Below are 25,236 nucleotides of genomic sequence, written 5' to 3' on the forward strand. Positions count from 1 at the left end.
TCAGCTTGCAGGCAGCCATTCACTCCGGGACTGTGGACAGCTCCCGAGCCCGCCGCAGCCCTGCTGGTACTAAGAATGCTCCCCGCACAGCGGTGGTTCTCAACCTGGGCTGCACACTGGAATTAACTGGGGAGCCTGGTCCTGAGATAAATCAGATCTGAGCTTCAGGGAATGGGAGACAGTGCCGGGCTTTTTTAAGAACTGCACACAGGTTCTGATTAGCAGCCAGGGGTGAGGATCCCTGCCTCACGGGATTTTAAGGAGTCAGTGAGATCAGCCCTCTGAGAACCTTTATCACATAGCACACACCAAAAAGGGGGAAAGGAAAGGAGACTGGATTACTCAGGTCAACCACACCTTACAATCAGACACCAATAGCCAATAAATGAAAAAACAGAAGGTCTGCACACCAGCCCTGCAGGAGTGGGTACAGTGCTGAGAACTGATGCTCGCTCTTTGAGTGGCCAGGCAGGTGTTGGGACGGCCTCATCAGTGTGTTTACCACATTGGCCTCGGTAATGATGGCCATTTTCTACGTGGGGACGTTCGAGCAGCACCGATCAGGGTGGGCCCATTATTCCCATGCTTCAGTGGCCTTGCAAAGCCATCAGCGCAGTAAGACAACAAGACTGTGTAGAAATAGAGCTGTTGGAATGGCGAGGCTCCCCCGTGCCCAGGCTCCATATACCTTACTCTGGGGGAGGGGTGATTGGTGAGTTGGAGGGAGTGGGGTTCTGGGACTCTTGGAGGTTCTGCTCATTCAAAAAGGGAGGAGGTGACAATCTGGACTCATTCTAGAATCATTTTAGCCCCTGGGAACATCCTGAGGGGCTCTGCAACTCCTAGGGAATTGGAGGGCAGCACAGAAGGTGACATGTTTTATCTGAGAACTGCTTTAGAGCTAGAATTTGGTGTATGGGCTCAGCTTGGACCCCAGGTCCCCAACACACACACACACACACACACACACACACACACTTAAACACTCTCACAGCCCTCACCCCCTCACACCCCTCCTTGGTGCTGGAATAGAAGTGGGGAGATCTCCCTTACTCTTGACATTGAAGCATACTGCTTACACTTGAGAATCTTCCCAAGGTCATTGTCAGGGCTGAGTCAGGATTTCTCCTGCACATATTCCAGGAGGGTTCTGAGTTCATCTCGAGGTCAGAGGGCTGGTCAGTTGCTCCTCTCTGATCTCTCCCTAAATCAGGCAATGCATGTGGTCATCCCAGCCTTAACTCAGGGTAGGCCATGGGCATTGTACACATTTGTGAGCTCAATACTGAAATCCACCTCTGCCACTGCAAAGCTGTATGATCTTGAAAAAGTCATAGACCTTCTCTGAACAGCAGTTTTCCTGCTTATAAACAAGAGATAGTGATAATACTTATCTCACAGCATTTTAATAGGAATGAAAGCCATAGCACCTAGCATTTAGTAGAAACTTGTTACAGCTCCATTCTCGTTGAAGGGTTGTGACATAGTATGTTTGGTTCATGTGCATCCTGTTCTCCAAACAGGTATATGCATCATACTTGGATCTTCTTGAAGTCATTTTAATAGCTAACTTTTCAGGATAAAACCAAAGATGCAAATGCTCACCACACTGTCATTAGCATAAGTGCTTATATAATGCAGCTGTCCCACAGCTATAAAACACTGACTCCTGTGTCTCTGCTTGGCATAGGGAATATTATCTTTTCTCTTACTGAGCCGATTCAATACTCAACTTTGTCATTATTTGAGTTGGAACTTTAGATTGCTGCATTTTAATGCACTCTACTATTAAGGATTGTTGGATGGCCGTGTGCAAATATTTTTGTTCTCACAATGCAGTCCTGGCCCAGGTAGCCCAATGGGCAAAATATGGTTTACACAAATATTATCATTTCTGTAGTGTGTACTAAAAAGAAACCTTAGAGCAGGGCGGGAGAAAGCCTCTCTCTCGGAGTTCGGTTATCTAGGTTAAATTGGCTGGTAAAGAAGGGACTTTTCATCCCCTTTCATCTGCCCCTAATCTCAATCTATTCCTGGAAGGATATTTTTGTTCCAGAAAGAGCAAAATCTCATTTGCTATCACAGAGTTTTCCCGCCAAGATGAAGGCAAGATAGGAAGAGGGAAGCTAGGAAAACCTCAGCCATGTGCTAAGATTCTGGGGATTCTGTTTCGAAGTTGATTTCAAATGTGTCTTGTCCTTTTTGCCTAGAACAAGGAAGTGACCTGTAAGAGAGAGAAGTGCCCAGTGCTGTCGAGAGACTGTGCCCTGGCCATCAAGCAGAGGGGAGCCTGTTGTGAGCGGTGCAAAGGTAATTTATGTTTTGGCTGCCTTTTCTGGCTGTTCCTGCAGGCATTTTAATTTCTCTTTCTCTCACCTTTCTCTTCACTCAGCTCTTGGCTGGGGTGCAAGTGGGTGTTGGAAGGGAAGCTGCTGTGTGTGTGAGTGTTGGGGGTGTGGTAGTAAGGGGGGTCCTCCTAGTGGGGGATGAAAGTATGGCGAGCATCTACATCGTTGGTTTATTTTCTGAGGCAAGTTGTTAAAATGCCACAGAAGAGATGTAAACATGATGCCTCTGCAGGTTGGTACACACGCACGCAAGCCTGTTCTGTCACGAAGTTTCAACACACAGTTTTTCCAGGCTCTACACTCGCCCTGCCCACCTCTGCCAGAGGGAGTCTTTTAGACCAATTTTTATCATTTTGGTCCCTATTAAAGTTTTTTCTTTCCTTCCAAATTAAATCTAAGTCCTTCCCTTTGTCTTTGAAGCATCTCTAAAACGCCCTTACTCCACCCCCATCTCCTGTGGCCTTCCGGCACGCCTGTCTCTCTCAAACACACTGTTCTAGGTTGCCTCTGCCTTAGCTCAGGTCTTTCCCCCAACCTGCCCAGATGCTGCCTGTGCTCAAGGTCCCCCAGCCCTCATCCGTTACTTTCCTGGTGAAGTTTCCATGGCATCCAGAAGTTCACACAGACACTTACTTCAGTGATGTGCTTTTTCATTGTCTTGTTTGTGTTCTGTAGACTCTCAGCTCCTCAGGACAGGAGCCAGGTCATGCTCTGATGTCACCTAGTGTATGTCAGTGTATGCATTGTGGTCCCCCAGAGGTCAAAATGAGCACAGTGGTTCAGGATGTGGGCTCTGGAGTCACACTGCCAAGTCCAAATCCAACAGTCCTGGGTTGCAAAGAGATTTCTCACCCTGAAGATGCATCCTGGGTTGCAGAGTGTTCCCCAAAAGTTCACGTCCATTAGGAACCTCAGAATGTGACCTTAATTGGAAATGGGATCTTTGGAGATGTAATTAGTTAAGATAAGGTCATACCGGATTAGGGTGGCTGCAAATCCAATATGACTGGTGTCTTTATATGAAGAGCAGACAGAGACACACAGAGAAGATGACTGTATAACAAGAGGGGCAGGTATAGACGCCTGGGCTCTGTTGCTGAGATTCAGATTCACTTGCCCTGGGGCAGGGGCTAAGGCATCTGTCTTGAAGAAGCTCCCGGGAGATTTAATGTGCAGCCTGGGTGGGAACCTCTGAAAGAGATCTTGACCAGGTGATTTCTACCCCCACAGAAGAATATCCTTTTTTTGGAGCTGCAAAGGGGAGGCTCCCTTCTGTAGAGCTCTCAAAAGGAGCTCCATAGAAACCAAGTAAACTAAAGCGCCATTTCTAGTGACAACCCACAAGTCTCTATGCTCAAGGAGGACTTTGAACTTTTCAACGCACACTATTACATGAAATCCGCACGTCAAGGATTAATGCCAAGTTGTTTGTGAGTAACTATAGTTATTGTAGTTACTATTTATAGACTTAAACTATAATGTTTAAGTCTATAAATAAATAAGAGGCAGAGGTTGGAGTTGTGTTGCCTCAAGCCAAGGAATGCCTCGGGTTACCAGGAGCTGGGAAAAGGCCAGGAGGGTTCTTCCCTAGAAGCTTCAGATGGAGCATGGCCCTGCCAACACCTTGATTTTGGACTTCTACTTTCCAGAACTGTGAGAGAACAATACATTTCTGTTGTCTTAAGCCTCCAAGCTGGTGGTAATTTGTCACAGCAGGCTGAGAAACTAATACCCCAACGTTTTCACTTGAGCAGGTAGAGACATGGAACCTCTTTCTACCCCAGTTCCCTCTCCTGTTAAATGAGGATAATAATTGTGTCGGAGGCAGCTAATGGCGAGCGAGACACAGTCAATGTGTTTAGCAAAGTGCCTGGCATGCAAACATTTCTCAGTTAATATAATATAGTAGGTGCTCTGTAAATACCTGATGGACTAGACTATAAAAATGCGTCTCCTGAAGCCTTTTGGAGAAGGAGAAATCAACCATTTACTTCTCACCTCTTTCCTATGGAGTTGGGAGGCAGATGTTTTACTCATGTGACTTCTGAGAGCTATTGATGCAAGACCTGAAATAGTAACTTCTTAGGAGTCTCCCAAGCTGATGGTCAGATAAAGTAATTCCAATTCAGAATACATTACTGGGACTTCCCTGGTGGTCCAGTGGTAAAGAATCCGGCTTCCAATGCAGCGGTCGTGGGTTCGATCCCTGGTGGGGGAACTAAGATCCCATGTGCCTCGGGGCAGCTAAACCTTCGCACCACGACTACTGAGCTTGCCCGCTTCAACGAGAGAGCCCACGTGCCGCAAACTACAGCGCCCAGGTGCCCTGGAGTCTGCGGGCCACAACTAGAGAGAGAAAACAACAATAACACAACAACAACAAAACCTGCACGCCACAACTAGAGAGAAGCCCGTGCGCTGCAACGGAAGATCCCGCACGCCTCACCAAAGATCCCACGTGCCGCAACTAAGACCCGATGAAGCCAAAATAAATAAATTAAAAAAAATTAAATTTAAAAAAAGAAAAGAATACATTACTGAGCCAATGTGTGTCTAAGTTATTGTTGATTCACCTTGAAGAACCTCTTCTATTTAATTCTTTTTTTTTTTTTGCGGTACGCGGGCCTCTCACTGTTGTGGCCTCTCCCGTTGTGGAGCACAGGCTCCGGACACGCAGGCTCAGCGGCCATGGCTCACGGGCCCAGCCGCTCTGCGGCATGTGGGATCTTCCCGGACCTGGGCATGAACCCGCGTCCCCTGCATCGGCAGGCGGACTCTCAACCACTGCGACACCAGGGAAGCCCTAATTCTTTATTTTTTTAATGGCTGATTTGCCATCTTCATCTTCCAAGGCTGCCTCGCCAGTGAGAGGTGAGTTGGATGCTACAGGGTGGAAGCAGAACGTGTGAAGGAACCACGCCCGAGGCATTAGGTTCATTTCCCATTAACCGTAGTACAGGAGGGCACTTTGGGTTGCGGTAGTGTGTAACCTCCTTTCCTTCTTGTCCTGCTGTTTCCTTTATCATCATTCTTTCCTTTGATCATCCTAATCTTCCAAGGGAAAGTGATACTTGTGACAAATACATTTCATGAGTATTCTTTTTGAGCTTAAGATGATAAAGTCTCTTCAAATTAAACTGGACCCAAGAATAGACCAGTGAATTCAGCGCCCTGAGTTCTCTTTCTGACAGTAAAGTCCAGGCCTTCTGGGGGAGATCAAAATCCCCAGCCTGCCCTGAGGTGGACCTTCCTGAGAGAGACTCCTGAAAAGTGCTGACTTGTCAGGCTGTAGAGGGGGCTCTTAAGATGCCCCCTTCATTTTCTCTATTTCTACTCCATAATACAGTTTTTGTCTCCTGTGTTTTAAGGGACACAGTTGTATTTGCACTGGTTTATTTACGTTTTTCTGATTAGAATAGTTACATATGCTCATAGAAGAAGCTTTTAAAAATAGGCTAAACTGTGGAAAAGCAGAAAATAAATTACTCATAATCCCACCACCCAGTTAACTATTTAATTAACTATTAAATAGTTAATATTTGATATATGTTTTCTGCATTTTTTCCCCACATCGAAGTGTTTACCTAGTTGATATCTTACTATTGAATTGTGTTATTTCTGGTTTTTTTTTTTTTTTCTTTTTTTCTTCTCCCACTTAACATCCGGGCATAACATCTTCTCAACTTGTTTGGAAATACTGTCCTTAATGGGCACATAAGAGTCTGCGTGGGAATGTACCAACATTCATTGGGCCATTTCTCCATTCCTGGGCATTTAGGTTATACCCTGGATTTTAGCACTGGGCAAGGGTAAGTACAAGAAGCTGAGACCAAAGAACATGTGCAGTAAAGGAATACCGACCAAAAAGGGAGGATCGAGAGCATTACCTGGGTAGAGAGGAGATCTTGGTGTGAACCCAGAAACCACTCTGGATTTGGCCTCCCAAGGAACCTGGGTAAACCTCTCCTCCCCATCTCGTGTCCTCTGATCACACAGTGGAACAAGGACAGCAACAAATCCTCAGTGTGGAGCAGATACTCTGAGACAACCGCGGCAGCTGTGCTTCTCCTAAGTTCTCTTCCAACGGGCGTGCTCTGTGCTAACGCTGGAGTTTTTTTTTTTTTTTTTTGCGGTACGCGGGCCTCTCACTGCTGTGGCCTCTCCTGTTGCGGAGCACAGGCTCTGGACGCGCAGGCTCAGCGGCCATGGCTCACGGGCCCAGCCGCGGCGGCATGTGGGATCCTCTCGGCCCGGGGCACGAACCCGTGTCCGCTGCATCGGCAGGTGGACTCTCAACCACTGCGCCACCAGGGAAGCCCAACATTGGAGGTTTTAACTTTTACTTAGAATGATTCAGTGAGGAGTCGTAGTAATGAGGAGTTTGTTGATAATGCTTTTAGAGCAGAATGATGTCCAGGCAAGATTATCTCAGGGTCAGTTTTGTTTGTTTTTTTTGCGGTCGACGCATACATTTGACTGTGCTAAATCTGTAATATGAAGCCCATTTTACAGATGAGGAACTGACTTAACGATTTGCACTAAGTCACAAAAAGTTTGCAATGGCCAGCCAGGACTCGCACCCTGTTCCTATGGACCTGGGGCCCTGTGCCTGGCAGGGGAAGGGCCTGGAACACCCGCGGGCGCTCCCGATTCACAGCCACCGCTGCTCTTGCTCTCGGGGACCCCGTGCCGCGCTGGCAGCGACCAGCACCAACCGGTAGGAGGAGGGGGAGGGGGGATGCAGGATATCCACCGGCGCCACGCCGACTTCCGCCCGCGACTCCGGGGCTCCTCCCACCAGGCCTTCCCGCCTCCGGAACCGAGCCGCCTTCCCGCCTCCGGAACCGAGCCCCCTTCTCTGCTTCCGGGGCGGGCCCGGGAAGCGGATTCAGGGCGTTGAAGGGACTTCAAAGCCCCTCCGGCCAGTTAACGCATGGTGACAGGAGAGCTGATGGACTTAATTCTCCTGTATTTTGAAAGTCATTTGCATTCAGAGGTACCACCTTGTGCTGTTTTTAAAGCTGATCACCAGACAGATCCGGCCTCTTGTAAAGGTGAGCACAGCACGTACCTAACCTGGCAGAATGGGTGAAGGGTGTGGGTCTACCAGGCTTCCCAGCAAAGACACCCCTTCTAGAAAACCTTTCTACCATCAGCAGGCACACGGGAAGGGGAAATCTAGTATTGCTAACTGGATGAACAATAGTCCAAGCCAGTTGCTTTGAGTTTCCCTGGAGTATTGTTTGTGTTTGTTTGCTCTTCCTCTTACCTGAGGGAATTGTGAGTGTAAGCAGTGTTTCTCAAAATGCAGTGGACCAGGGCTTGGACATGCCGCGGAGCGGCTGGGCCTGTGAGCCATGGCTGCTGAGCCTGCGCGTCCAGAGCCTGTGCTCCGCAGCGGGAGAGGCCACAACAGTGAGAGGCCCGCGTACCGCAAAAAAAAAAAAAAAAAAAAAAAAGTGCAGTGGACCAAAGACTTAACTATGATAATGCAGCTTCCTGGGCCTTGCCCAATAACAGTAGTAACTGAGATCCTGATCATCTTCATCAAAATTGCAGGGGCTCGAACATATATATAGTCCTTACGCAGGGCCAGGCACTGGATCCTCACAGCCTGCTGAGGGAGGTACTATCATAGCCCCGTTTTACACATGAAGTGGTGGCACTGAGAGCCCCAAGGCAACAGAGCTAGTAAATGACAGTAGTGGGGGACAGACTGGTCTCACCATTAGGCTTGCAGGCCTGCTGTATCACAAGCTCTGCCCCCGGTTCCCTGAGTCTACATTTTCAGGTCACCACCGGGACTCTCATGGGGGCTGAGGCTTGAGAACCACTGCTACCAGGTAAAGAAAGGAAAGGAAGAGAAAAGGTGGGCCTTTTTGATGAAGGAATGAGAAGCCCATCTGTGAGAGGCTCTTGGTCGATATCTGCCCTGGTCAGTGCATCTTTGGGGAGAAATCTCTTTGCCCCTCATAGCTGTGAGGCTGTGATCCTTTGCTCTCCTGCTATTTTGAAAATGTTTTTTATCATTAGAATGATGGTATAAGAAAGAAAGAAAAGTAGATAATGACCAGGAAAATGTAACTCAAATGTTGAAGTGCTGGTGAATGGTTATCAAAACTCTTCCTAGTTATTCAGTTGTGTAAATAAACGGCGGGGAGGGTGGTGGGACTTGAGCCCCAAGAACTGGCAAAGGACCTCCCATCATTTCCTGAAACTTTTTTTTTCTTTTCCAACTTCTTTCTCTTCCTCTTTCCCTTCCTTAGCATAATTATTTTCAATTTTAACTTTATTTTTAATTTTAACTATTGATGTAGTAGCTATCTCACTACTACATCAATATATTACCATACTAAAAATTTAAACAGGGAGTAAAGTCTTTTCTGAGCTACAAAACCCCACTCTTTTCAGAAATAACAACTGTTATCAATTTATTGTGTCTTTCCCAGACCTTTTCCAGTTTATTACATATACACACATTTATATATATATATGTAATTTTGTATGTGTGGTTTTATTTTTACATAAATTAAATTAAATAGTAATTATTCTTTCACAGTTTGCTTTTAAAAAATATCTCTACAGTAATATGACTTAGGAATTTTCCCATGCCAGTTCATGCTTTTTAGTTGTGTGGATCCCATAGCACAGACGTACAATAATTTATTTAAAGTCTCCCTGTTGATAGACGTTTAGACTTTCAGTTTTATGCCAAGCTACAGGGAACCAATTTACCATTCTTGCTGTGCCCCTGTGTGTCTGATGCTCAGAAAAACCTGGAAATCAAAGTGCTGTGGGGAGAGGCGTGCACAAGTTAAATTGTAATTGCCTCCCAAAGAGGCAAGGCTAGTCTCCTTTCCTATTCCTTTGAGAGTTTTCAAGCCTTTCTTCCTAAAAGATTATCATAGACTAGAGGAGAAGTTGGTATTACACTTAGCAACATTTAGGCAAATCAGCTGCTTTTGCCTTACAAACTTGCGCACGTAGCCACGTTGCCCATACACTGCCCATATAGCCAACTCTTTATTTGAGACTGCCACGTGCACACTCCTATCCCAGTTCTTTCCTGTTCTGGGTTTCTCCCATATTACAAGGGATATTTTCCTCCCCCTTTCTGTGGTTTTGTGAGAAATGGTATCAAGTTCCTTTTAAAGAACCTAACTGAGGGTCAGCAATTCTTTTCTGTTTTTCAATGAAATATAGAAAGCACTGACAGTTGTCAACAAATTAAGACTTGAATGGTGGTATTTTTGCAAAATTTCACCCAATGAACTGAACTGCAGTAACTAAGTTTAGAATATAGGCTAGATGAAGAAAGGGGGACTGTTTTACGTGCCTCTTATTTCTAAGAATGATTTTTCAATGAGAAAATATCATCGTCCTCATTTTTATCATCTCAGTTATCAAGCATACCTCACATCTGAGGCATTTGAAGACTCTCTGAAGTTATTACTTTTTGTTTTGTTACTTCCAATAGGGGAAAGCATAGAGAGAAGAAGGCATAGTCTGGACATAGTTTGGACAGTCTCTTAAGAAATTTGGGCCATTTAAAATTCCCATATTAATTTATGCTTATGTTTATATCTATATTCTATGTGTACTGATGTATATTTGGGAACACTTGTAATTGGTGTTCATAGTTTATTTGTAATTATGTGGAGTCTCGTTTCATTCCTTTAAATAATTACAGAAGTTTATATTACATCCATAAAGACTATGCTCATTCTCTGTGGGTCTTTAAGGATCATTCCTATTCTTTGTTTTGAGGCCAGGCTCAGTGATGATATTGTTCCTACAGGAAAACAAGGTCTTCTATATGTTGGTCACCTTCTGGTGTGATGAAAAGTGGAACCTGCTTGTATTTACCAAGAGCTTTAACCCTTTGAGAAAGCCGTGGCATTTGCTTTTCCACTTAGTGCTGTTGAAGCCCTGTGGGTGGTGACGTGTGAATTGTCTGGTTGATTTTAAAACCTTTATCGTCACCTGTTACCTTCATAGTAGTAGTCCCAAAGGGATGTGTTTCCCCACAGTGCTGGATACTGGGTTAGCTGGTTTATGCTCACCACTTAGTCCTCACAACAGCAGGGTCATTTCTGTCTTTCTCATTTTATATATGAGGAAACCAAAGGCTCAGGGAGCTTAAATCACTCATTTGCCAAGGTGTTAGTGACGCAAAGATCAACCAGAGGGTATCCAAGCCCTCAAGGAGCTTGCTCTACTGGAGGGACAAAAAAATACCATCCAACGGGGTAAGTTCTCCAGGGAAGGTGTGCCAGAGTGCAGAGGGCAAGGGGAGTGTGCTGGGGAAGGCTCTCCAGAAGAGGCAACTCATTTTTGTGATCAGGAAGGAGTTCATCACATCCAAAGAGAGCTGTTTGTGGGAAGCTCCTAGGTGAAGGTCGTGATCCACACAAAGGCATGGAGTAGTTCTTAGGCATTGCCCACCACTCATGATCACCTAGGGCACTTGTTAAAATACCATTTCCTGGGCTTTTAAGTTTTTGTTTGTCGATTGTTTAGGGGAGGGTAGGGGGTGTTAGACAAAAACATGAAGAATCCTGTCATGACTTCTGCTTATTTCCCTCTGAAGAAGATGTTGGTATTTAAAAGGAAGCAGTAGAGTAAATCTGCTGAGACAGAAATGTGAAAACTCATATTTCCAAAAGGATTTTTAGGAAGGTTGTGTGTGTGTGTGTGTGTGTGTGTGTGTGTGTGTGTGTGTAGGCATTTGTGTTCTTGTTTGCTTCAGTCAGATTGCTCATATGTTCCATTCATTCATTCATTCGACAAGTATTTACTGATCCCATGCCAGGTATTTATGGGATACCTGGCACTGCTTACCAAATTGTTCTTACCTTTTATGAAGCTAGATTATTCTTTCAAACAAAAAAGTAAGTAAATTATAACTTATTCTTCTCAAGCAAGTGTTTCAGTGTACTTTTCAGATTATTTTATGCTCATAATTGTCATACATTTTAATCCAAATAGCCTAATAACTGGGCAAAAGATTAATCTAATTTGAAAAATCTCGATATTATTTGATGAAAACAAATGAGATCACTGAGAGTCAAACAGTTGGTTTTGGCAGCTTTTCTGTATTTACTTGGACTGAGAATCACCCTTTAATTTGGGGTTCTTTCATGAACAATAATGTACTTGTTATCTGAATATATGTTTGTTATTAGTGGATAATAAACAAATAAGGTGTGTTTCAAACATTTATAGGTCAAATTCCATCCTCTTTCTTCATACAGAGCATAAAATATTAATTGTCCACAATACTTTGAAGAAAGATGTAAGAAAATAGTCTTTCATTTGTCAGGTGGGATTTATTTTCCACAATCTTTTCTTGTCTTTGATTTCTCTGTGCCTTGTCTCATTTTTCTATGGGTTGTGATCCCATGGGTTGTCTTTTAATAGTTTAATTTTTATACTTGATTTAAAAAGTTCCTATGATGTCTCAGAAAATGAAAGGAAAGAGGCAAAATATAAATATTTGCACACTGATTTCCAAAACTGGACAACCATCCTAGGTTCTGGTAAATAATTAGGGAGCAAAACATGCATGGAGAATTTTAAGGGGATTGGGCTCATTTATAGAGACCAAGTGCTGACCAAAGTAAAACAGAGCTATGAATAATGGTAAAAGATTGAGTATTATTAATTATAGCTTGCCTTTCAAGCAGTACAAGGTCACAAATAAGGAGCTGCTTCTCCTGTTGCTTCAAGAATGACTTGGAAGATGACAATGCCTTTCAGAATATTGCTATGTGGCTGTTCTGGAAGGAGCCAGCTGATTACCATATATATGAATGAGCATTTAAAAAAACTTAAAGAAAAATAATTACACTCCCTATGTGGACAGAATAAATTGTCCTGTTGTTTACATGGTTTAAGATGGAATAACCGTGAGTTTTTCCATGCATGTGTCAATCTGGTTGTTTGCTTTTAACCAGATTTCTTTTGGCAATTACAACCGTGCATTTTCTGCTGCCCAAACAAAGGAGCAGCTCTTTCCCCAACCTCTGTTTTCCTTCCTTTTAGACATCACCAGAATCTCTGGTAGTTATTATGTATGATTGACCCGGATGCAGTTTGTCCCAGGTTTCACATTCCAAATAAGGAATGACCCGCCTTAAGGTTAATACTCTACCAGTCATTTAAACTGTGCTGTGAACTAGAGTTAGAGAATATTTTGGAATAGACAAACCCCAGTCTTTAGGTTTTCATAGATAATGTTATAGTCACCCCTGAGGTGGTGCTTATTATCGTTCTGATTTAACAGATGGGGAAACAGAGATGCTTAGAGAAGGGAAGTGATGTTTTTCAAGATCCCACAGTTGCTCAGAGGTAGCAGGGCTCAGACTCCAAATGCTCCATTCTCCTGCCTGGTAATACACACACTGCCTATGAGATAGGAAGGAGGGAGGAAAGACCTGGAGAATTAGGAGGGCTCCAGAGATGAAGGAGTGAGAGGGACACTGGCATCAGTTTTGTCTGCATCAGTTTCATCTGTGTCACACCCGTTCTCCCTCCATGGACTTTTATACTGTGGGTGGACCAGCAATTTCAGAGGAACTACGTGGGCAAAGAAGCTTTGTGGAGGTATTGGAAACAACATGTGGCTTAGGAGGAGGTGGCTTTTCTTACTAATTGACTTTTTTGGGGAACCCCTAAACTTACTTTCTTTTCCTCTTCAGTATCCATGACTGTACTGCAGTGCCCCAGGGAGACAATTCATATGAGCTTTATTCTTTTGTGAGTATGTATGTGTATGCCTGGTTTCATAAAATATTTTTGATAGATAATGCATTCATACAATTAAAAATACACAAAAGAGACTTCCCTGGTGGCACAGTGGTTAAGAATCCACCTGCCAATGCAGGGGACATGGGTTCGAGTCCTGGTCCGGGAAGGTCCCACGTGCCACAGAGCAACCAAGCTCATGCGCCACAGCTACTGAGCCTGCGCTCTAGAGCCCACGAGCCACAACTACTGAGCCCACGTACCTACAGCCGTGCTCCACAACAAGAGAAGCCACCACAGTGAGAAGCCCGCGCACTTCAACGAAGAGTAGCCCCCGCTCGCCGCAACTAGAGAAAGCCCGCACGCAGCAACGAAGACCCAACGCGGCCAAAAATAAATAAATAAATTTATTTAAAAAATACACAAAAACATCTATAGTAAAAGTAAGGCTTCTTCCTATTCTCGACCCTAGCAACCTTGTACCCTTTCCTGGAGATAACCATTTACCGGATTTGTGGGAATCCTCCCAGAGTCAGTCTATGCATACAGAAAGCAGTCTCCAGCAGCTTTACTCCTAGCTGCTTTAATGCTGAGACTCTGACCTATCACTTAAAACATCTTAGGAAATTACATTGCTCTGAAAAACATTCCCATCACTGAGCTACTCAATTCCAGTGCCACTGTTATTTTTACCATGATTTTGAGCTTAGGAGAATTCTTGACATGTTTCTTGAAGTTGTTAGATTATGAGATGCCTGCATGTATATTGTAAGCTGTAATTATTTTAACCTTTAACAGTGTAACTAGTTTTACCTATTCAGCCCCCCAAAATTGAGTGGAGGTTGTTAATATGTTTTTAAAGACAAGGAAGAAAACAATAACTTGAGGGATTTGTTTTCCTCCCTCCTTTTCTCTAACTGAAAAAAGATGTATAAAATGTTATATTTCATACATTGGCTTCCTATAATATAAACCAGGCTATTTTGGCATTTAAATAAAAAAAGACCCTATTTGTTGGAAAAGATCTTGTTAACATTAAAATCATACTTTACAAAACCTGTTTTTGTTGTTAAAACTAGTAAGAAAACTTAAAACAGAGATCTGCTTTCTCTGTCAAATTTGCTTCAATCCTTCTATTAACAGCCTCAGTGTTTTAGACTCCGTGGGATTTTGGAAGACAGTTTAAGTGAAGAGTTTGTGATTGCCTTTAAGTTAGAAGATTAGATTTCCAAGGCTAGCTGCTGACTTGGGGTGCGTCAGTTTTTACTTTTCTGAAGTGGGCAAGTTGAGAATGTTCCTCATTGTGACAGAGGAGAACGGTGGTCCTGGTCTCTTGTCATATCATATGCAAAGTGTTGCAATCAGGTGTGGACCTGGCATCCCTATAAAAAACATGGGAATCCTCTTCAATGGCTACCAGCCTGACAGAGCTTCCTTCAGCTACCAATGTCCAGTCTATTTATTTTCTATTGATGCATAACAAGTTTGTCATCAAACTTAGTGGCCTAAAATAACAGTCATTTATTATCGCATAGTTTCCATGTGTTAGGATTCTGGGCATGGCTTAGCTGGGTCTCACAAGGCTGCAGTCAAGGTCAGCCAGGGCTGCGGTTTCATCTGAGGCTCAAGGTCATCTTCTAAGCTCGTGTTGTTAGAATTCGATTCCTTGTAGCTGTAGAATGGCTTACTTCTTCAAGGCTAACAGGAGAGTGTCTCTCTGACCTATGGACTCTTTTTAAGGGCTCACTTATTAGGTCATGCCCACTCAGGAAAATTTCCCTCTTTAATGACTCAAAGTGAAATTGATTAGGGATCTTAATTACACCTGTAAAATCGCTTCATCTTTGTATAACCTAATCATGGTAGTGACATCCATCACATCCACAGGTCTTGCCCACACTCAAGGGCTGGGGATTACACAAGGTGGAGGTATCAGGGAGTGGAAGTCTTAAAGATCACCTTAGAATCTACCAGCCATACTCAGAGCAGCTCTGGTATGCATGGCAGGTAGAAGCATCTATCAAGAATGGCATTTAGACATAGAATATACCTTATGGATCCTGCACACAACAAGTGCTAGCAAGTGCTCACCCTTGGCCGTTCCCTTTCCTCCCTGTAATGTCTGGCTCCTGCTTACCTCTCTAGCCTCCTCTTGTTCTGGACTCCTGCGGTTAGGAGATTTTATTTTGTTTCTCTCCATGTTGTTCTGTGCCTGCTTCTGGTCATGGAGCTTTGCACGTACCGCTCGCTCTGCCTGGCTGCTTTTCCACCCTATGTCATCTGGTTGACTTTTACCCTTTCTTCAGCTCTCACTTTAGGCATCACTTCCTGGCCTCCATGGCCACTTGCCATGTAATTAAGTATCTTTCCTTCTTAACACTAGGCACAACTGTGATTTAATGTTTTCATTTTCTGTAACTCCCACTAAACTAGAGGTTTTGTGAGGGCAGGGACCATAGTATTCTCAGCCATAGTCACTGTGCCTGGCACATGGTAGTTGAATACATGTTGGAAAAAGGTGAGGAAGAGAGGAAAATTGGAACCAAATTCCAGTCTTCCTGGTTTAGTACCTGTCTCTTGAAATCAACTGCGTATTTAGTATATTACTGTTGAGCCATATATATCTTAAGTCCGTTTTGGAATTCAGCAGAACTTAAAAAGAGTTGAGTGAGAATTATAGGGTGAGAATAAAAATGGATACGTAGGGCTGAAAAATGGCTGGTTGTCTATAAACCATTCCCAACCTCCTGTCACTTTACTGTTTCTTCACTGAATTCCATAGAGGTTTAAAAAAATCCTTAAAATCACCATAGCCTAAGTGTATTTTCATGTGGTACTGGCTGTAGTATATTTCAGTACTTTTAGACTTAGTGATAACCTTAATGCAATTTTTAGTAGATCTTTCACTGTATTGTGCAGCATTACCAAATAATATACAATTATGGCTTCAGATTTCCTAGTTACCATCATTTTGATATGATTATGTGCTTCCTTTTATAATATCATATAAAACACACTTTTAATTGGGCTTCGAGTTTTCTACAGCTGCTCTGAAAACTACTCTGTTACTGCCTCTAACTTGCCTACCACAGAGAGCAAACCGCTCTACACTTTAAAATGATGTTCCCCTGCTCCTCTCTGAGATTTCAGTACCGGAATGAAATCACAGTGATGCTTATCATCTCAAAATGTCTTAAAATCAAAACATTCTTATCTCGGGACTTCCCTGGTGGCTCAGTGGTTAAGAATCTGCCTGCCAAGGCAGGGGACACGGGTTCGATCCCTTTTCTGGGAAGATCCCACATGCCATGGAGCAACTAAGCCCATGCGCCACAACTACGGAAGCCCGCGCACCTAGAGCCCATGCTCCACAACAAGAAAAGCCACCGCAATGAGAAGCCCGTGCACCGCAACGAAGAATAGCCCCCTCTCACCTCAACTAGAGAAAGCCCGCGCGCAGCAATGAAGACCCAACACAGCCAAAAATAAATAAATAAATTTATTTAAAAAACCCCAACATTCTTATCTCCTCTGAGTCTTCTATAAAGCATTGTTTCCTGGAGGCTATCAAACTGTGAAAATAAAGCTAAGTATTCCAAGTGGAAAGTTGGAATGATTCATCAAAAACTACAGGAAAGAAGTGATTTCAAACAAAAGCCCCCAGCATCTGTTTAGGGTCTCTTTGATTTGCTGCTTGAGTTTGGCAACTGCAAAGTCGAAAATATGTCTGTATTTGTGACACATATCTATTTATGGAGATGCATGAATGTTCACGCATGCTATTGATTGTTTTTAAAATGACCATCATGCTATAACCATTCTTATCAGGCTTTGATCAGAGAATACTCTCTTTCAGTCTGCTTAGAAGTTGGCACAATTTGTGTTTAGGAACAAATGTTTTAGGTTCTCTCTTTTTTTAAATTAATTAATTTAATTTATTTGGTTGAGCTGGGTCTTAGTTGTGGCAGGTGGGTTCCTTTAGTTGTGGCTTGTGGGCTCCTTAGTTGTGGCATGCATGTGGGATCTAGTTCCCTGGCCAGGGATAGAACCTGGGCCCCCTGCATTGGGAGCGTGGAGTCTTAACCACTGTGCCACCAAGGAAGTCCCTTAGGTTCTCTTTTTGACAGGTATCTCACCTTGAGAGCTAATGTGTATTTGCCATGGAAATCTATCTGCTTGAGAGGCTGACATTTACTAGGACTGATGTGATAATGAACGTGAACAAAGTACATTGGTATTTTTGTGAACTTGATTGCCTCCTTCACTCAGATGGGCTTATTTACACCAGAGCCATCTAATTATGTTTCCAGTAGCTTGGTGGTTAAAGGGCTCAAGATGTTTATCTGCAAACATGCTTGGACATCGACCAGCCGATGTTTGACACATGAGGCAACCCTCTGACTACCTGAGAATGTCTGGGCATTCTCTGAGCCATACCTGGGACCAGCAGAGGGATCAGATTTTAAAATACACTTGGAATTTTTTGATACTTGGGGTTCCGGAGACTGTGGGATGGCCACCTTGATGAGGCTTTGAATGCAAGGTAACAACTTCAAAGCTCTAGAGGCAAGACCACACTGAAGTGCTAAATGCAGAAGCCCGGGTAATATTTTCAGGCATCTAGACAGGGAGCTTCTGTGCCTTGGGGCCTGTGGATTGGATAGTCGTAAAGACTCTCAGTCATTTGAAGAATGAAGTGAAGGGGGTCTGGACTTGGAATTAGATCTGGAATCAGTTCCCTACTCTGCCACTTCTAGTTACTTGACCTTCACTTAGTTATTTCTTTCCAGGCCTTGGTTTCTTCTTCTGTAAAATGCAGGGGTCCTGAACCTGAATGTGCCTTAGAATTGCCAGGGCTGCTTGTGAAATATTCAGATGCTTGAGTCCCACTCCAGACCAAGTGAAACATAATTTCCAGTGGCATCTGTGTCCTTTTTTTGTGTGTGTGTGGTAAAATACACAAAACATAAAATTTACAGTTTTAAAGTGTATGTTCGGTGGCATTAAATGCATTCACATTGTTGTGCAATCATTACCACTATCTGTTTCTAGAACTTTTTCATCACCCCAAACTGAAACTGTATACCCATTAAGCAATAATTCTTCATTCTCCCTTCCCTGCAGCCCCTGGTAACCTCTATTCTAGTTTCTGTCTCTATGAATTTGCCTATTCTAGGTAACTTGTATAAGTGGAATCATATAATATTTGTCCTTTTGTGTCTGGTTTATTTCACTTAATGTAATGTCTTCAGGGTTCATTCATGTTGTAGCGTGTATCATAATTTCATTCCTTTTTATGACTGAATAATATTCCATTGTATATATACACCATATTTTGTTTATCCATTCATCCATCAGTGGACATTTGGGTTGTTTCCACTGGGCATCTATATTCTTAATTAACCCCCAGGTGTTTCTGATGGTCAACAATTTTGGAAGCCACTGAAATGAATGTTCCCCTGGTTAGGAGGTTTAGGAGGAGGAGAGTGAGATATAATGTCATCACTGAAAAGATGTGACTTGGTATTCTTAAGTATTTTATCTAGGTATATAGAATAAACAGCATGACCTCTGATGCCAATAAAATACCCTAAATTCTAGCCAAATGTTCATGGCTTGCTGTTAGGAACAAAAAAAAAGTTTCATGGACCCAATAACTTCTAATGTTAAAATAAATAGTTGTGTGTACAGTGGTGTTCTGGAGTGCTTATATTTCTAACTCTGTGCTTGGTGACATCATGTTGGTAGCTTGAAATTGACCATGGTGGTAGTGTTTATACGTTGGAAATTGGAATACACTAAAAGATCGGGGCTTTTCTCTTCTGTAGAGCTGGTTGTCAAACATTAGCAGCACATCACTGACTATATGCCATGTGTTTGGTATTTTTCTTCTTTCTAACAAATATCACTAACAAAAGAAATGCAGTTTTTAAGATAAGCCTTTGTTGACGAGCTAAAATCCAGAAATCCATGGTTCCTCTCAGATTCAGCAAGTGCAGGATTGCTAGTACAGAGCTCCCATTACCTGCCTCTATGTCAGATTCATATTGGTTGAGTTGGAGGCTCATCTGTTGGTGGAGATTTCTCCTCATCCCTCTCCATGTATGATCACACTCATCAGTGACTGCATTTCTTGTTGGATATTTGGCTGTATCTTCTACAGCTTCTGTCCACAGGTTAATGTCTTTTTCCATTTTTTCCCATTTTAGAGAGGGTGAATTTTTCTCTTTAATGCCCTTATCTACCCACAGTTCGATGTAACAAAGACCTCCCTCTGATTTCATGGCCTGAAGATCAGGGCAGGCCACACACAACCTCCCAGAAGACTGCATATATGCTGGGCTGTTTAATCAGGCACCCTTTCTGCTGGCCACACAGTTCTAAAATTATCCCAAAGCAAAGGAGGCTTAGCTCAAACTTTTTAGAAAAGAGCTCAGGTAAAGGAAGTGGCAGATAAGAGGAAAAAGATGGGCTGTAGAAATCTACATTTTAACAAGCCCCCTAGGGATGCCCTTTGTCCTTGGACTGCTCTTTGACAAATGCTTCCCAAAAATGTACTAGGCAAACATTGGCAGGCTTCATCCTGCAGTGGGAGAGGCTCCTGGATGATGGGTGCATCAAGCCTGATTTTCCCATGTAAATACTTCTCAAATGGTATAAAAAGGGGTATGCCCAGCAGGGGTTTGGTTTGGTAGACATAGAGAAGCTTATTTTAAAATTTATATAAAAAGGCAAAAGACCTAGAATAACTAAAACAATTTCTGTAAAACAAGAGTAAAGTGGGAAGGATCAGTCTACCCAATTTCAAGACTTATAGTGTGGCTACAGTAATAAAGACAGTGTGGTGTTGGTGGAAGAATAGACACAAAGATCAATGGAAAAGAATTAACCCAGAAATAGACTCCTACAAGTATGCCCAACTGATTTTTGACAAAGGTGCCAAGGCAATTCAATGGAAGAAGGCTAACCTTTCCAATGTATGGTGCTGGAAGAATTAGACAAAAAGTAGGTGAAAAAGAAACATGATATAAACTTCATAGATGATACAAAAATTAACTGAAAATTGATCATGGACTTAAATGTGAAATTTAAAACTATAAAATGTGTATAAAAAGCATGTAGGAGAAAATCTTTGAGATTTAGGGTTGGGCAAAAAGAGTTTTTACATTTGACACCAAAAGCACTTCCCATAAAAAGGAAAAATTGATAAATTAGACTTCATCAAAATAAAAAAAAAATTGCCTCGTGGAAGACCTTGTGAAGAGAACAAAAGATCTAATTAGAAAAAGATCTAATTAGAAAATTGGGGATATTTCATCAAATAGTATATGCAGGTGGCAATAAAGCTCATGAAAATATATTCAACATCATTAGCCATCAGGAAAATGCAAATAAAAACCACAGTATGATATTATTACTCACTTATCAAAATGGCAAAATATATATATATATATATATATATATATTATGTATAGCATGATAACACCAAATACTGGTGAAAATGTGGAAAATCTCATATATTGCTGGTGAAAATGTTAAATGATTCAGCCACTCTGGAAATCAGGATGGTAGTTTCTTGTAGAACTAAATATATACTTACCATATAACTCAGCAATTACACTTTTGGCTATTTATCCCAGTAAAATGAAAACCCATGTTCACTCAAAATCCTGTACACAAATGTTCACAGCAGCTTTAATTGTAATAGGCAAAAAACTGGAAGCTACCCAGATGTCCTTCAGTGGGTGAGTGTTTAAACAAACTGGGGTACATCCATACCATGGAATTCTACTCAGCAATAAAAAGGAACAAACTATTGATCCTTGCAACTACTTGGATGGATCTCAAAAGAACTATTCTGAGAGAAAAGAGCCAATCTCAAAAAGCTACATACTGTATGATTCCATTTATATAAAATTCTTGAATAACAAAGTTACACAGATGGAGAGCTAGTAAGTGGTTGTCAGGGCTTAGAGATGGAGGCTGTAAGCGGAGTGAGTGTAGTTATAAATGAATAGCTTGAGAGGGCCTTGTGGTGATAGTACACTTCTGTATATTGATTGGTTACACAAATTTAAACATGTGATTCAACTGAATAGAACTACACACACACAAACACACACACAAATGAGTGCATGTAAAATCAGTAAAATCTGAATGAGCTCAGTGGACCACACCAATGTCAACTAATGTGTTTCCTGATTCTGATATGTACTATGGTCATGCAAGATGTTAACACTGGGGGAGGCTGGGTGAAGGGTATGTGGAACCTCCCTGTATATTTTTTGTACCTTCCTGTGAATCTATAATTATTTCAAAATATAAAAGAGAAAAAGGAGGTGGTAAGATGTGACAATTTTTTTACAGTGAGCCCTAAACATCCTATCTAATCAACTGTAAAGGTTGCATCTGTGTGGTATGCTTCCCAAAGTGTAAAAATGATGCAGGGCACTACATTAGTCACGCAAATGGCATTTTGTATGTGTGTTGTATATATTTTCATTTCTTCTTTATGCTTGTCAAAGAGAGTTTCACTGATGTCTTTGAAATTACATTCAGGAAGCTGAGGCCCATTTGTGACTTCTTATCTGTGGCTGCCATAATTTATCCTATGAGATTGTTGGTTGTTTTGCTGTCTTCAAATAAATTTTATTTTCTTAAGCTGCTCCTGTGCATCCCATACTGTGAAACATGTTCCTGTTTTGAAAAATGCGTCAATCTGACCTGAGATGTTTGAATTTGATCTTTTGATCCCTCATTATTTGTTGCTTCATGATGTCAAAAGGCCTGAGGCATAGCATGGTTCATAGATGAAGGTAAAGGCATTTAGAACAGAGTAAATGTAAATCCATAGAATCGGGTCTTGCCTCTTCAGCTGCAAAAGCTGCATTTTACTTTATAATACTGGTTTTAAGACATCACTGGAACATGATGTTAAAGTATCATGTAAGTTAGCAAGTGAAAGGCAGCATGTTATCCTCCCCAGGGACGTCATTTCTACTCTTGAAACTACTACTTTTTGAGCTTCTCCCATGCGCCTGGCAGGACCCAGTGAATGAATGGAATGTGGATTTTAGAGTAAGATAAAAAGAGTGGGTGTATGACCTGGACAGAGTAATTTAGCTTTTCTGAATCTTAGATCCTCATTTTAAAAACTAGGGGTAAAGTGTTTTCTGCCCTAGAGTGCTTTTTATAAAAATAAAATTAAATTACATGTGAAAATTCCAAGTACAATGCCTCACCTAAAACAATTATGCAGTTATTTAAATTTTCTCTTTTTCTTCTGTTGGAGGGTTATTTACATAATATTTCTGAAAATATTTTTGGAATTCATCTTTTTTTAAAAAATAAATTTATTTATTTTTGGCTGCATTGGGTCTTTTTTTTTAAACATCTTTATTGGAGTATAATTGCTTTACAATGGTGTGTTAGTTTCTGCTTTATAACACAGTGAATCAGCTATACATATACATATATGTATATGCGTTGGGTCTTCGTTGCTGCGCACAGGCTTTGTCTAGTTGCAGCGAGGGGGGCTACTCTTCTTTGCAGTGCACAGGCTTCTCACTGTGGTGGCTTCTCTTGTTGCGGAGCATGGGCTCTGGGCTCGCGGGCTCAGTAGTTGTGGAACAGGGGCTTAGGTGCTCTTCGGCATGTGGGATCTTCCCGGACCAGGGCTCGAACCCGTGTCCCCTGCATTGGCAGGTGGATTCTTAACCACTGCGCCACCAGGGAAGTCCCTGGAATTCATCTTTGGAAATGACTTCTAGTGACATTTTCCTGCCCACGTTGGAAAACCAAGCTTATGACTTCACAGGACAGTCTCTCCAGCTTCTTCTTCTTTTTCTGTTTTTGCTCAGTATGAGTTCAACATAGTTCTTTCTTCTTTGCCTGGTGAGAAGCAATGGGTGTTGGCTATTTGACAATGGGGTGCTGGGGGTAGTATGGCTGCTGCAATACTGATTCAGCCTAGAGGTAGAAGCACTCCTAAATTAAGAAATATTTATGGTAAGACCAGATCAAATGCAGGGATGATGGATGATGTGGCTCATATTAAAAAGTTGTTGCAAGCATTTTTGTCCTTAATGTATTGCATATTTCCTTCATTGAATTAATTATATTAAAAGTTTGAAAGCATATTTTATCGAATAGAAGCCTAATTTATTTCTGGCTTATTGAATCTGTTCTGTTACCTTAACATCAATGCCAGATATTGTATGTATTACAATACTGTAAAGTCGTGAGACTGGTCCTGTGAGCCACAGTTTCATCACTTTATAGTCCTCAATAAACACATAGATTAGAAACCCAAGTAAGTCACATGGAGCTTGTGTGTTCCTTTATACTGGTGAACTGAGTTGAATTTACAAGTCATCTGTACTTATCTGATATTTCTGTGTATGTAGGATTTTATTCACAAAAGCATAAAAAATAGGTTAAATAGCTTTCTACCACTTCTTTTTCTATTGTTGATTATTTCGTTTCAATCATATGGTTAATTCATAACTGGAAAACAAAAAAAAGCTATGGAAAAGACTGTTGTGTCCAGGGGGCACACACCACTCCTTAAGAACTCAGTTCGTAGGTCTGAGTCTTTCTCTTGGGGTTGAGGAAATGGTTTGACTATAAAACTCCCATTAGCTAAAAATAAGCAAAATTGACTGCAGGATTCATGGTAGGTACAGCCTTGAAGAGTAATAAAAGCCTGTTTTAAATGAACTCCTAAGGACACAACTTAAGCCCTAGAATGGCTAGTCAGGTTTTATGTTTATCCCTTTTGATTATACTTCTGTATATTCCTGGAGAACAGTGTCCGAAAAATGGTTCATTATAGAATTGTATTGGGCTGGGGTAATCTGGGGCTTATTGACCAAGTCTAGGGGGTGGGGCTGCCCGATCAGGTGGCCCAGAAACAGCAAAGAATGGCAGACCTGTCTTCTCTGCTTCCCTGTACCATGTGGCATGAACTGAGTTCAAAGACCATACGGTTGGTTTCATTTAAATATATATGGCAGTTTGCATGCTACTCTCCCCCTCCACCCCCCATAAAACAAGACAAAAATAAACCAGTAACTTGGAGCATCAAAGTTGATTTTGGAAAGAAAAGACACCCTCCTGAAAATTAACTTAAAATGAGGTGTGCACAGTATGGGAAGAGGGGACCGAGACGGTGTTGATGTGTTTCTCATTTCTGAGGGACAGTAGGTGCTGGTATGCTCAAGGACTTTCCTTCATTGTGTTCAGCCCTAGCTGGCCTGGTCCATGGGGGACTGCGGATGGGGGTCGGTGTTAGAAGAGACAGACTTTGGCATCTGAGTTGCTCCAGGAAAACTTTGCTGTTTCTGGAGGTGGAATAGTGAATTGAACTAGTCTACCTGCCAAAAGAGAAGACAGGACATCCAAGGAATGTCATTCTTTCTCCGTTTCTTTTCCCCCTGTGTTTTGCAGGAATAGCTGCAAATATTGGTGCTTACTATTTATTATTAATGAAATGAAACATTGATTAAGTACTTGCTACACACAAAGTATTGTAAATGATCTAGAATATAGGTGTTTGAAAGGACAAGTCTTCTTGGAGAAGGAGCACAAGAGCACACCCTCAGTGGGGAAGTTTCCAGGAAGACTTCCTAGAGGCTGTGACCTTGAGTTGCATCTTGAAAGAGGAGTTAGCCAGGCAAAGAAGGAGAGCCTGGGTGACCTTTGTGTCCTTGTGGGGATGATGGAGATGGAGAGAATGGAGGAGATCTGGGTTTTTCAAGAAGGGACCAGCATTTGCGAAATGATAGGATGAGATTATCTGGCCATATTTGGGAGAATTCTAAGTGCAGCGTGTCTGCAGTGGGGAGAGTTTGGGAGCAGCAGCAAAGAGAATAAATAGGTGAGTCAAGGCCAGACCGGAGAGTTGTATACGTTAAGAAGTTTGCATTTTATAGTAAAGTTCAGTGGTTTTCAATCCTGGCTGCACATTAGATTCCTCTTCCACTTCTCACCATCAGAGACTCTGATCCTACTGGTCTAGAGAAGAGAGCTTGGGGATAGGTACCAGTATACACTTCAGCTGGGTTGAGAACCATCAGTCATTGATAGAGTTCAAGTGTGTGAATGAGATAATAAGACCTGGATTTGAAAGAGCGCACACTGG

At 42.2% G+C, this 25,236-nt stretch overlaps 1 protein-coding gene across 1 annotated transcript in view; it reads left to right on the top strand.

Annotated features, from left to right (window-relative positions):
• Nucleotides 1-25,236, top strand: part of BMPER (BMP binding endothelial regulator) — a 253,019-nt gene that overhangs the window by 29,749 nt on the left and 198,034 nt on the right. Inside the window, 1 exon segment of the mRNA XM_081244842.1 lies at nt 2,211-2,310. Within this exon segment, the coding sequence (XP_081100968.1) occupies nt 2,211-2,310 (100 nt within the window).

The sequence above is a fragment of the Mesoplodon bidens genome, assembly GCF_964165515.1.
Source record: "Mesoplodon bidens genome assembly, chromosome: 9".
NCBI classification, from domain to species: Eukaryota; Metazoa; Chordata; class Mammalia; order Artiodactyla; family Ziphiidae; genus Mesoplodon; species Mesoplodon bidens.